Source organism: Danio aesculapii, chromosome 6, assembly GCF_903798145.1.
Source record: "Danio aesculapii chromosome 6, fDanAes4.1, whole genome shotgun sequence".
In the NCBI taxonomy this organism is placed as follows: Eukaryota; Metazoa; Chordata; class Actinopteri; order Cypriniformes; family Danionidae; genus Danio; species Danio aesculapii.
The window spans coordinates 30,650,882-30,664,537 of record NC_079440.1 but is presented as its reverse complement, the minus strand read 5'-3'; the positions used below and the strand labels follow the sequence as shown (position 1 = coordinate 30,664,537).

Sequence of the window (13,656 nt, the reverse complement as noted above, 5' to 3'; positions counted from 1 at the left end):
GTGCTTGCCATTCTTGTTACCATTTTGTCTTTGCAGGCTTGCACATTTAGTCACATGTTTAGCAACTCCACCACTGTGCTTCATATTGCATGAAGCACCACGTATCCATTTAGCAGAAGTCTTAAACAATACAATATTTAATTTTCCTTTTTTTTCTTCAGTCAGATTAAGTATTTGCGCTTCTAGTCCCTGTCGCAATGGAGGTTCTTGTAAAGAAGAAGCTGAGAGCTACCATTGTGTCTGCCCTTACCGTTTCACAGGGAAACACTGTGAAGTGGGTAAGTGTTCAACGTCAAGACATCTTTGCAGTAATAATTGGTTTTCTGTTGTGCATTTAAACAGGGACAAAAATATGATCAAGTTGTTTAAAGTTTCTTATTAATTTTATAAGCATAAATGCTCTGTCACATCAGTTTCTCTTGATATACTGGATTCCAATAGCACAGTCCTTGAGATCTGGGACTAAGTGTACTTATTCATGGCAACTTTGTGCAGCAGAGGCCAGCTAGTGAAGTGCCGAGCAAGTAAACCTCAATCCTCTGACCTCTAAAGGTGCTCTAGCGACAGACACTATAGGCCATGGTCTCAAGCCTCCTTGTTAGAGCAATTGACTCCCATGCTGAGTTGTCCGCGGTTTGATCCCAGCTCAGAGCAGGTTGGGTGGTTTAGGACCGGTGGGGTTACATCGTTGCCGTGACCAGGATGGGAGTGAGGTTTAGGGGGGGTGAGTGTAGCAGAGGCCAGCTAGTGAAGTTATGAGCAGGTAAACCTCATTACTCTGACCTCTAAAAGTGCTCTAGCGACAGACACTAGAGGCCATGGTCTTTAGCCTCCTTGTTAGAGCAAGTGACTCCCATGCTGAGGTGTCCGCGGTTTGATCGCAGCTCAGAGCAGGTGGGGTGGTTTAGTACCGGTGGGGTTACATTGGTACCGTGACCCAGATTGAAGTGAGGTTTAGGGGGGTGAGTGTAGCAGAGGCCAGCTAGTGAAGTGATGAGCAGGTTAACCTCACTACTCTGACCTCTAAAGGTGCTCTAGTGACAGACACTAGAGGCCATGGTCTTTAGCCTCCTTGGTAGAGCAACCGACTCCCATGCAGAAATGTTTGCCGGTTCGATCCCAGCTCAGATCGGGTTGGGTGGTGTAGGACCGGTGGCTTTACATTTGTCCTTGGTCAGTACAACAGGATAATGTCCCATAAGAGACTGCAGGAAGTTTTAGGGGGTGGCTGGTAAATTTGTAATAATGTCTCGACCTCCTAATTTTCTCCCCACAAACCCAGTCAACCATTTGTGGTTAATCTTTAAAAAGCAGGTTCATGCCACATCACCACTACTACCCTGTAATACACAGGAACTGGAGGACCTGATGCTGACATTATAGGCAGACCTATCGTTACTTCGGCAAATCAAAGCCTCACCACATGGCAGATGTTTTAAGGTCGAAAGAATGTTCTACAGAACTGGTTTTAAGAAGGTTGTGATTATTTAATGGCTCATTGGGGAATACAATGATGTTTGATGTTTCAATACGTCATGTTTTTTTCCTGGGAATTATATTTCTAAAGGAGCTGTTGACATGGAATTTAACCATATTTTGGCAAAAACCCAAACAATACAAACATACAAATAAAACATTCTGAAAAAATTGTTACCTGTAATAACAATCGAATGACACAAGGACATAGTACTTAACTACTAAAACGTATTTAATACTCTATATAAAAGGCTTTTATGGTGATGGAAGCTTAAAGACACCTCTCATATTGAGAATAAAGTTTCATTAATTGACCTCTACAGAGTGTAAAAATCTTGATGGTTCTCTGGATCTTGTCTATTATATTTTCTATTGGATTCAAGTCAGGTGATTGGCTGTGCCATTTTACAGCTTGATTTTCTTTCTCTAAAACCACGTAAGACTTTTTTCAATTGGATCATTGTCTTGCTGAAATGTCTACTCTGGTTTCATCTTCATCATCCTGGTAATGTAGATGTTGGACTGAAGCAGCTAATATTAATTAACAATGACGAAGGGCAGAGGTTTGCTGAAAAACTACTGAAAGATTTCAGCTGCTGTCTGGGCTTTCGCTGCCTTTCTACACCTCCCTTTCTTCATGTGTTCAATACTTTTCTCTGTGTCAATTCATTTTATTACATACAGTATTACTTAATTTGTAATTTAGTTTTGTTTTCTTTGCATATATGGATTTCTTTAGTGAAAATTTAAAGTCAACAGCTCCTTTAGAAACATGTTTTCTGAGAAAATTAGTGACGTGTTTAATACTTACTTTCCCCACTGTATATATGAAATGTAAAGCTGATGTTTCCTGACAAAGCATTTTTTTATTTCAGTATTTCGATTTGGTCGTCGATAAAAATATTGTTCAAAATGCAGATCTCAGGGCTTGCTTTGGATCAAGTGTCCAGAACCACTACACAATAGCATGTAATTGTGCTGATGAAATGTTGACCTCATCATTTGACAAGTTTGAAAATGCTTCCTCTATTGTTGAAGAACATGACATTGTGTTTCCTTCAGCTTTTTGTTTGAAAGGTTTGCCACGAAAGGCACTTAAGTGTGTGCGAGTATGCAAAATTCAAGCCAGCAGTTAGAACCCATGGGATGTTACTATTCTCATTCACCCTTTCTTTCCTCTTTTTTGGTCAAATGGAAGAAGTGTGTAATCTGCTTTTCTTCATGTTTGGAAAATAGCATTTCCGCACACATAGAGTGCTGTAAAACTCAACAAAAAAAAAATCTTCAAAGCCAAGATGCTTTTCATCTCTGGATTTTCATTATCCTAACTTTGTCCCACATTAGAGTTGTGCAACTGTTTGGCCTTGTGTAATGATCCAATTTGCTGGAGTTTGTTCAACGCTTGGATTCCTCGCATGTAGGAAAAACAACTTGCCCTGGCACATGCATGAAAAGCTGTTTCTCTTTCTCAGTGCTACTGTAATGATCGATGATTTCTCGCACATGTTGACCTCGTTTAGATGCACACATGGCCATGCATGCTTTCACAAATACATTTGCAAATGCACATATACTGTATGCAGACCTACTGTAAGCATAATTTACAGCAAATTTCCTTAACTGTTTTAAACCATCCGATGCTTTATGTTTAGGAAAGCCAGATCCATGTTCTTCCAGTCCCTGTCGAAATGGGGGAACATGTTTCCACTACATCGGTAAATACAAATGCGAGTGCTCCCCGTCCTTCATGGGAAGACACTGCGAGATCAACAGAGGCTCTAATCCAGCTTTGGAGGGTAATCAAACTCTGTTTTCACTTCAGAAGTACACTGAGCTGTTTGCCAAAAAGTCAGGAATCAGGAGCTCACACAGCTCTTTGTGGTAGTCCCTTTTCATTCATTTAGGTGTAACCGATATGCGTGTTAGGAGGAGAATCTTCATTCAGATGATGCCAGGACGAAGCAGCAGGTGCCAGTTCCTGCAGTAAAGCTGGGTTGTGTGTCACCTCCCCAGAGATGGAGCTGGATTAAGCCTTCAGTGTATCTGATACTTTCTGTGAACCTGGGTTATAACTCTGCTGTACAGGCCTCCGTGTTACTGTTGATTCTACAAGGTTTTCCACAAAGTGCGGTTAAATTTGTGTCCTGCTGTTCCACGATAGGATGAAATACCATCCCCCTGTCTCCTAAAACATTTCACAAAAAGGATGTTTTTACAGCTTCTCTCTATTTATGGATCTGCTCGTGGCTGTAAATGTTGCCATGTGTATTAGGTAAAGTGAGACAGGTTGGTTCTTTATGCTTTCGGGAAAAGCAATAACTTTAGAAAGCAACAAATATCTGTTGCTGCTTCTGCTCACAGTGTATTGTTTTATAGTGTTTCCAACCCATCTCAGCTTAGAACTCACTGCATTTGCTGTATAAGTTATATTAACTTAGTTAGTTTATATTATGGCCCCTTTCCACTGAGTGGTACAGTAAGGTACGGGTCACCTTTATCAGGTCTGCGTTTCCACTGCCAAAAGGGTACCTATGGTGGGTGTGGTGTACGACAAAGTTTCAGACCATGTCATTCTCGTTTGAGGAAATGTCAAAGTAAAGCTGTACAGGTCGTTCACATATCATATGAGAAGCACTTCTCACAAAACGAATGCTTTATACAAATAAATAAATGTTCATTACTAACCTTTCTATGAACATGATTTGATTATAACTGCAGATCAATGGTGCAAAATCGCCTACTGTAATCTCTGCAATTATATGAAATAAATAAATAAATGCAACATATATGAACACATACAGACCCTTACAGTCTCCGATATGTTGCCAATTACAAAACAGCAACACACAGCATACATTTACAATTGCATTTTGTTGCCTTGTACTTCTACATGTGTAATGACAATAAAGTTGAATTTAATCTAATCTTTAGTCCGTATTTGGGTTCAAAAACAACATGAAATATAGCCCAATCCTCTCATCTGTATCTTTAATCTTCACCAGCACATGTAACTTCTTCTTAGAAAGTAATTCGGTCATTCCCGAGTTCATAATAGTCCAAAAAGGTGATGATAATAGTTAAACATGGCAGTTTGTTTATGTTTTAGGTTGCTGAAAGAATCATTTGCTCGTTTGTTTTTCTCGTTGTTTGTCCATTTCTGAAAGAATCGAATGTCAGAAGCACTTCAATAATCACGCGCACGTTATTATTATCAGCTCAAAAACTTCATTATTTCAAATATAGACGTGCGGCGAACTCTCTGGAGAAAGTAAAACCACTCGCCCTTTTAGACAGAGCAAGGCAAGGGACAGGACACAGCAGATTTTGTTCTTCTTGGCTTTGTGGCTGTTCATCAAAACGATGACAATGTTTGTTTTGAGCTCGGGTCACCCATGGCTTGTTTTTATATGTATATATTATAACAGTGTAATGTCTCGGCTGTGTTTTTAAAATGGCGTTTCTTTTGTTTTCATTCTCCTGCTTCTCCACAAGCTAATGATGCAGCTTTGTAAACCAATAGCGTTCAGCTGCGCATCTAGCTCCGCCTTTTGGTACGCTTTTGTCATGCTAGGTACCCTTTGCAAAAGGTACCCAAAAAGTAGTATGGTACAGTTTGCTTTTTGGTATCCTTTGACAGTGGAAACGGCCATACCAAACCATACTGTACTGTACCGTACCACTCAGTGGAAACGGACCATTAAATTCTTTATCTTAAGTAGAATTTTTTTTATTTCAGATATTGACAGGTGTATTTCTAATCTTTGTTAAAATGGTAAATAGTTTATACAATCTAGTATTTAATCAAATCAATCTAATACTAATGTAATCTTTATAAAAATTATAATGAATATTATTTTTCAGATTTATTGTTTTCTTTTATAAATATTAGATTTACTTAACCCTGATTCACTTCAAAAGCTGTATTTGCTTGTATTTAGCATTGCTATTATTATATAGTTACAGTAAATATAAGGTTTAAGAAATCTTTCAAATCTTGTTCATGTACATCATTTTTGTCCTATTTGTTTGCTGCAGGTCTGGACTGTGGCCCCCCTGTGAAAGCCAAGCATGCAGAGGTACAGTATTCCTCCACTACCCCAGGCTCCATGGCTCTGTATTCATGCCACCCAGGCTACACTCCGCTTACTAGGGCCACCCAGATCATCTGCAGCAGCCAGGGGTCCTGGAGCCAGCCTCCAGTCTGTGAAGGTTAGTGTAGACTTACTGTATATTCAAAACCCTTGTTGTTCAAAGTTTGCCCAAGACCTTTCCACCCTGAAACCAACATTCCAAAATGGTTGGCTGGTTTGGAATGCTGGGAAGAAGAGCTGATGAGCCTACTAAATGTCAAAAGAGTAAAAACACTCTAAAACAAATTGTAGTTTGAAACCAACATAAAGTTTGTGTAGTGTGTCAGGGTGCTAACATAAAGTAGTCAGGTCTTAGCACACAGTACAGAGCTCCTAAACAAAAAATTCTGCGGTTTCTTTGTGGGACATAAAGCATGATGCTGCTCTGGCAATGTGAGCTACTACATCATCTGTATCGCATCAAATAAACAGGCCATGTACACAGTAAGACAGGGAGGAATCCAGATGCCTTGGTCAGCTTTCTTGCTGCAGTGAGGATGGTGAGAAGTTTGTCATCCCCCTTTTGTTTTATTCTTGTATTTTCAGAAAGAATGTTTTAAATGGCCATTTCATTTCATCATGTGAACTTTTAGAAATAAAGATACAAAAGCTGTCACTGGGCCGCTACCCTTTAAGTAATAATATGTACTTTTAAGGTACCAATATGAATCATTTAGGTACTAATTGACTACGTTTTCATGTGCTCAAATAATGCAATTATTTCCAATAACCAGGGTAAAGGCTAAATCATAATATGTTTACAATTTTTTTTAAAGCTATTCAATCCTGTTTACATGCAATTTCCAATTATTCATATTAATCCCTAAGAATTGTGGTCATTATTCGGCTTACACCCATTATTAAATGGCTCACTGTACAGTACAAATGATGGACTTAGAGTCGTTGTGTTACTGACCACATTTTACATTGATTTACATCTAATGTAAAACATTTCTGTATGTTTGTTTTCCTTGCATTAAGGTAGCATTCCACAAACTGTACGCTGTATTGTCACCATCACACATACATGCACACTTTGGTCCGAAGGGCAATGATGCGAATAAGGTGTTTACACACCTGTATAATTCAATTAAAATCTGCATACACCACCCATGTTATTACAATAATACTTACTAGGATTATGAGCTTAATCACATTATTTAGATCAAATGGTTGACCCGTTTACATAAGGAAATGTTTAAATCACAATATTGACAAAATCTCATTATATTGATTGCATTAAGATGGTCCATGGAAAGCTGCGGTCACTAGAGTTTGTGTTTTGTGAAATTGTGCTGTACAGCACTGCAAAAAAAGGGGCGTGATAAAACAATATGATTAGACTTGATAAAAGCGAGCGATTGCTCCATGTTTTAAATTTCTGCGTTTTGATCATCTATCGGTCTCACGCAATCACATGATGCGGTTTTGCAGTTCACAGTTTGAACATTTAAACACAGCGAAATGCAAAACTTGACGCATTCTTGTTGCAAACTTGTAATTTCCTGTCTGCCACATTTGCTGCTACATTTGTCTGCTACATTGCTTGTGTATTTGTGTGAAATAAAGTCTATGGGGCAAAAAGTGCAGTGGGACCACGGCTTAAATGTACTCACCACAATGACCTGGATCCTAGTTCCCCTGATCTCACTCCCCTGATTACTGATTCACAGCACCTGTGCACTCCCTCTTTAGTCCCCTTTATAAACAGTCAAACTTAACTTAGGGTGTACGTACACTATGTACAGTTGCCTTGAACCGGGCTGAAGCATGCTTGTGCCCCCTCCCGTCTCCCCCGATGGCCCGCACTCACATTGCATTCGCGCCCAAGCACGCTTACGTCATCGATGATGCGCTGCTCAGTAAAAAGCACTCTCGCTCAGCACAGTGAAGATTTCTTTAGTTATGTTTTAGTCAGTTGGGATGCAGTGACACGCAGTCAAATATTTCGCCGAACAGATCAGCCACTTTTGACGCTCATAAACAATCATAAAGTCATCGTGCTGCAGGAATTAGGAAGTTTGCTGAAGGTGCAGCTGTCATGCAGTGAGGGGTTTGTGTCTTTAATAATCTATGACAGTTTGCGTTCATTGAACAGTAAGAATGATTAATAAATCCATATCAAACAGTCCCTTAAAAGTCATGTCTCGTCTTCAGTTTTGGGCTCTGGTGTGCTTTGCACTCACACTACAAGTGAAGTGTAGTGAACCGTGCTCTGGCACACCTCTTCCAACTGGGCCAGGACCGGCCAACTGAACCGTGCCTACGCCCGTTTCAGAGCACTCACACTTCTCAAACGATCAGGAAATGGGCCTGGGCACGGTTTGGATAGCATAATGTGAATATGACTTTACTCAGCATCTGGTCAACAGTTCACACCAACAGTATGAACTTACCTGTCTCACCGATTGCTACTTTCCTGTATGCTCCTGCTGTTGTTTCTTTGTCTCCTGGACCCTTCATCTCCAGGGGCTTATACAAGCCAGATTAAATGATGGCCATGGCTAGCCAGTTAAGTTTCAGTTTAGTCTGCTCCAATTCTGTGTTTTAGGTACCATGAAGGTAGGTCAGCTCAGCTGCTCCATAATGCCATTGGCAACAAAGAGTGATTAAAGCTGAACTGCTTTCATGTTACCTAAAACCCAAGATTGGTGCAAATTAAACTGAAATTTAACTGGCTAGCCAGTGGTACAGGCCCCGAATCTTCTCATCTCCTGGTCTCATAGCATTCAGTGTTCCCTTGGACTATACCTGCTACATTGCACACAAAGACTTTCATATAAGCACAATGCCAATAACCATTACCTGCTCTGCAATTTTCTTTGCATTTCTGGCAATAAACATACCTGGCTGATACTTATGCAGTAAGAACCCTTTAGGTACAGTTTTAACATGGTACTACCTCAGTGAGAGCTTTTTGTATCTATATTTCTGAGTATACATGAAAAAACAAAACAAGTACTATTTAAAAAAACAATTAAAAAATACTATTTAATTAATTCATACATGTATGTATTCATTTATTTTTTATGATAGGATCTCTGAAAGGATTGGCAAGTGGAAAACAAATCTGAATGGGATTTTATCTGAATCTCTATGAATCTCTAATTTACTAACTGGGCCAAAAAGCAACAAAACTACAAATGTACCATTATTGATCTCTTCAAAGATGTGAAAAGATGTGATTTGTATGTTAATGACTCGCACCATCTCTTTTTCATCAGAGATCAACGAGTGTTTGTCTCAGCCATGCATGAATGGAGGAACTTGTCGTGATCGTGTGGCCTCTTACCTTTGTGAATGTGAAGAGGGTTTTACCGGCCAGCGCTGTCAGACAGGTAACATGGCACATACTTGCAAATTCGGCAACCTTTTGATAATAAATTCCAACAGCATATAACTGACCTATGCGAAAGCACATGCTGCACTGATCAGTGTCAAGCTGTCAGTCTCATATCCGCAGTGCTCACACAAATATTTTGCTGTAGGTATGCGTTGATTAGCACAGGTTAACATTCATACTTTAATTGTACTTATAGATCCTAACATGGTGTGTGACCTTTGTTTAAATGAAATAAATACAGTACACATGTGCAATAGGTTACTAACCTAATTATCTTGTGTCATATTAACAATTAGATACTATAGATTTTGGTTTAAATGTTTTTTAAAAACTGACTTGAGTTTATATATCTCTGAATGTTTTCACAGATATAGATGAGTGCCTTTCTGAGCCATGTAAACATGGAAGTACATGTGAGGATCAGCCTGGCTCTTACTTTTGCCACTGCCAGGAGGGCTACGCCGGACAAGACTGTGAGATAGGTAAAATCAGAAGTCTCTTAATTGTTTAGGAATGATTTCTTTAACTTGTGGGCTTAATTTGCCTTTTCTGTCACTGATTTAGATATTATGTATAATATAATATTTATAATATTTAGATAATATGTAATTAATAAGTAATATGTGTCAAAATTAAAACAGAAATATATATAACGTGATTTAAAATAAATGCTAGTAAAAAAAACCCTAATAGAATTGTTATCTTATATTTGACAACCGTTTAAATTGAACTAAATCACTGAAGTAGCCAGTTTAAAAGCCACTTAAATGGCTAAATGCTGTTCAGCTGAGTGTAGCTCTTGGGTTTCAACTGATTGTAATGTAAATAGACTTCTATTTGCAATGTACCATTTCTGCTGAGTCAATGTTGCGGTAGAACTTACATTCTCAAAAAACATTCCAACGAGCTCCATGTGAGTTGTAAAAGATTTTTGAGCTGTTGAATGTCTGTTGGATGATTCAAAAACTGGCATATCATTTTGACTGACAGAAAAATTCAGTAGAATCCCATCAAGAATCTAAAGGCAACTCTTAAGATACAAGAGTTGCTACTTTACTGTGATTACAGTACTAAACACTGCTTTGTTTACGCTTTGTGCTTATTTCATTTTCTGGTTTCCTTTTGTGGAATAAAAAAAGAGACTATTCCCTTCTACGGGTACGTAAAGACATACTCTCACTGGCAAAGAACACGCTTACTTGTTTCAGTCGGCTGCCATTTTTTGTTGTGTTCATGCACAGCTGTTTGGTCCAAACAAGACCAGACACAAGCCAACACAAGCCAACAAAGTTGGTTTTCGTCTGCACTAGTTGTGGACAAGCTATATAGTGCAAGTACAAATTGAAGTGTGAGTTGCTCATACATTGTGCATAGTTAGAAAAATTTGGCTGGACACATACAGGGCTCTATTTTAACGATCTAGGTGCAAAGTCTAAAGCGTATGGCGCAAAAGCATTAAAGGCGTGTCCGAATCCATTTTTGCTATTGAAAAATGGGGTTTGCGCTACGGCGCATAGTCTAACAAGGTTGTGCTTATTCTCTTAATGAGTTATGGGTGTGTTTTGACCATAAAGTGCATTAAACCAATCAGTCTCATCTCACATTCCCTTTAAGAGTCAGTTGCATTGCGTCATGGCACATTTCTTATTTACCTGGCGGAATTTGTAAGTGGAAAAACTGAATGCTTTACTAGCGAGAAAACCGTTCAACAGACCATCTGCAGCATGAGGATAAAGAATGAGCCTCCTCCATTCAGCCTCTTTACTTTCCCTTTACTTTACTGTTACTCTTTCCTTTACTCCTTTACTTTCATGGATAAGGAAACGGTGTTGTAAGCACTTCACTGAAGACATCCATTAGCCTACATATTTAATTTAGTTTGATAAGCACAAATTTTTGTTTCAACAACTATTTCTAAATTTAGTTTTATTTTCCAGCAAATGAATAAATGAAAAATAATACCGAAGTGTGGTCAAAAAACTGAGTTTTACTCAAACACATATCCTATTCTTATGCCCCATATGGTGATGCATTTGTCTTCAGAACCCAACAGGTGGACAAATCTAAACTTGTTTTAATTATATCAAATAAAAAGATGCATATAATAAATAATACTCATAATAATAATAACATTATAATAAAAATGCAAATTGCCATGAATAAACTGAAAAAAGCCCCCCGACATGGAGAAAGCATGGAGGTAGTGTTATTTATATCTATGTAGTAAATGATTATTTTTGTAGCATTTTAATACTTCATTTATTTTTCGTTTGTAAAGATATTTGTGTATTGATGTAAATGCTGTGTGTATTAAGTGCTTGAACCTGCATAGGCACATAACTAAAGCAATCTGCCCTGGACTTTAGACCAGGTTTTACTTGGTCAATGGCGCAGTCTATTTTAGTTCCTCAAAATAGCAACGCACTAACAATGCGCCTTAACAAACCTCCTTTATAGACCGGCACACCCATGACTCCATAAAGTGGCACTAACAAATTTGCTATTTAAACAATGTGGTCTAAAAAATGGTCTGAAAATACGAACAAATCACGCCAAACACGTCTTGCACCTTATTTAGCCGGGTGTATGATAGGGCCCACGGTATATGTTTTTAGTTGTGATGACTCTTCTAAATGTTTCACATTTTATACATACTCTAGTGCAGTGTTTCCCAACCCTGTTCCTGAAGGCACACCAACAGTTTACATTTTTAACCTCTCCCTAATCAAACACACCTGAATCAACTCATCAGAACATTAGAAGAGAGTCCAACACCTGAAGCTAATGGGTCAGATAATGGAGACATCCAAAATATGTACTGTTGGTGCGCCTCCAGGAACAGGGTTGGGAAACACTGCTCTAGTGAGTGTAGAAAAGCTAAAGAGTACTTTGGGCTTTAAAGCAGATAACACAAGATTGTGCTTTAGATCTTACATGAGTACGCGTAAAAAAGATGCAATATGATAGCTATTTTAAGCAAATCAGTTTTGTTGATTCATTATTCCATTTCTAGCTTGAGCTTACATTTGCATTGGCATTTTGACTCAAACAGATTTGCTTTTCGATTGATTCTGACTGTAAATCTCATTTTTCACTATTTACACTATTCGATTGAAGGATTTCCCATCTTATTATACAGATGTTTTCTTTTTTTTCAGAACAGGATGGATGTGAGCCAAATCCCTGCTTGAATGGAGGTGTATGCCGAGGCTACAGGAGGAACCACCTGTGTGTGTGTAAAGAGGGTTACGTTGGAGACCGCTGCCAGACATGTATGTTAACTATAATATATTCTTCCTGAAAACAATAGATGAAAAATTTGAAAACGCACATTTAGACTTCAAGATATAATTGACATTTTGGTTAATATACAGTTAATAATTCATACATAAATGCTACACAATACTTAATGTAATAATTAATGTAATTGTTTTTTTTTTTTTGGGGGGGGGGGGGGGGGGGGGGGGGGGGGGGGGGGGTTTCTTGCTTTTTTGTTTGTTTGGGGTTTTTTGTTTGGGGGAGGGGGGTTGATTTTTATTCTTTAAGCTTGAAAGATTATTTTTCTTAATAAATTGGTCAAAAAATGTTAATGAACTCTTTGAACCCTTCCACTAACTCCAAAAATTATTATCTTAGTTCTGCACATTTGTCAGACGTTGTGCTTTAATATAAGGTCTCGGTTGGTCCTCTGTTGCCGTCTAGTGGAGAACCCCTGTGTACTGCAACCATGTGGGAACCGAGGTGTCTGCCGGAGTGATAGGAGGGGGAACTACAGCTGTGCCTGCAGGGTGGGCCACACAGGGAGAGACTGTGAGAGAGGTCAGCTCCTGATCTTTCATTATTCAAAATCAACCCATATTCATTCATTTCATTTAAGTGGAGGCTATTTAGAAAGAAACCAGATATTAAGATAGAACTGAGTTTGTATGTTTTTATTGGCAATGTGATTTGTTAAATTGCTTCCAGGGAAGTAATTAATTAAGTAGAAATATGGGAATTACTTAGCTGTTACAAACTTAAAATGCATGCTTTTCTTTGGTATGGGAATTTCTTATCATGGTAAAGAGCAAAGGTTGTCAACTTATTTTATTCCCAGGCTCCCCACTGTCTAAAACTCTACTGTACTGAATGCATTAGGCAGTAGGTCTTCTGCTTCAATGGTTTAAGAAAAAATCATAATAATAATTTACAGAAACTGAGTTTCAAACTTAAAGTTTCAAATGAATCAGCAAAATAATAATAAAGTAACCCTGAATTAAGTTTCAGAATAACAAGAAATGCATGTCACTTTATGTTTTATGCATGTCAGATCAATAGTCACTTGACAATGAGTATGTTTACATGGACACCAATAATCCGATTTTAATGTGATTAAGACAATACTCTGATTAAGACTCTGCCATGTAAACAGGGATTTTTTTAAATTAATTTAATCTGATTAAGGTCGTAATCAAACTAAACAGAAATCGGATCAAGACATGTGGAGTATGGCGATTTTAGTCGCATTATTGAAGTGCAGTACAGAGATGTACACATCTTAAACCACCCTTGTGTAGGATTTTCGCCACATTTGGTGACAAGATATTCCATACACACACAGACACAGGTTTTTTTTCCATACGGTGTGTGGTACCAAATTCCATTATAACTGCACTCTTCCAGCAGTTCACACTCGCATCTAATATATCATTTGTCACAGGAGGCATG

At 38.4% G+C, this 13,656-nt stretch overlaps 1 protein-coding gene across 2 annotated transcripts in view; it reads left to right on the top strand.

The window, feature by feature from the left end:
* The window catches only part of sned1 (sushi, nidogen and EGF-like domains 1), a 61,069-nt gene that overhangs the window by 17,124 nt on the left and 30,289 nt on the right, over nt 1-13,656 (top strand). For both annotated transcript variants that reach the window (XM_056459948.1, XM_056459949.1), the window contains exons 14-20: nt 162-278; nt 3,129-3,272; nt 5,512-5,685; nt 8,831-8,944; nt 9,318-9,431; nt 12,108-12,221; nt 12,652-12,768. In XM_056459948.1, coding sequence (XP_056315923.1) covers nt 162-278; nt 3,129-3,272; nt 5,512-5,685; nt 8,831-8,944; nt 9,318-9,431; nt 12,108-12,221; nt 12,652-12,768 — 894 coding nt within the window. The remainder of the gene's footprint in view (nt 1-161; nt 279-3,128; nt 3,273-5,511; nt 5,686-8,830; nt 8,945-9,317; nt 9,432-12,107; nt 12,222-12,651; nt 12,769-13,656) is intronic.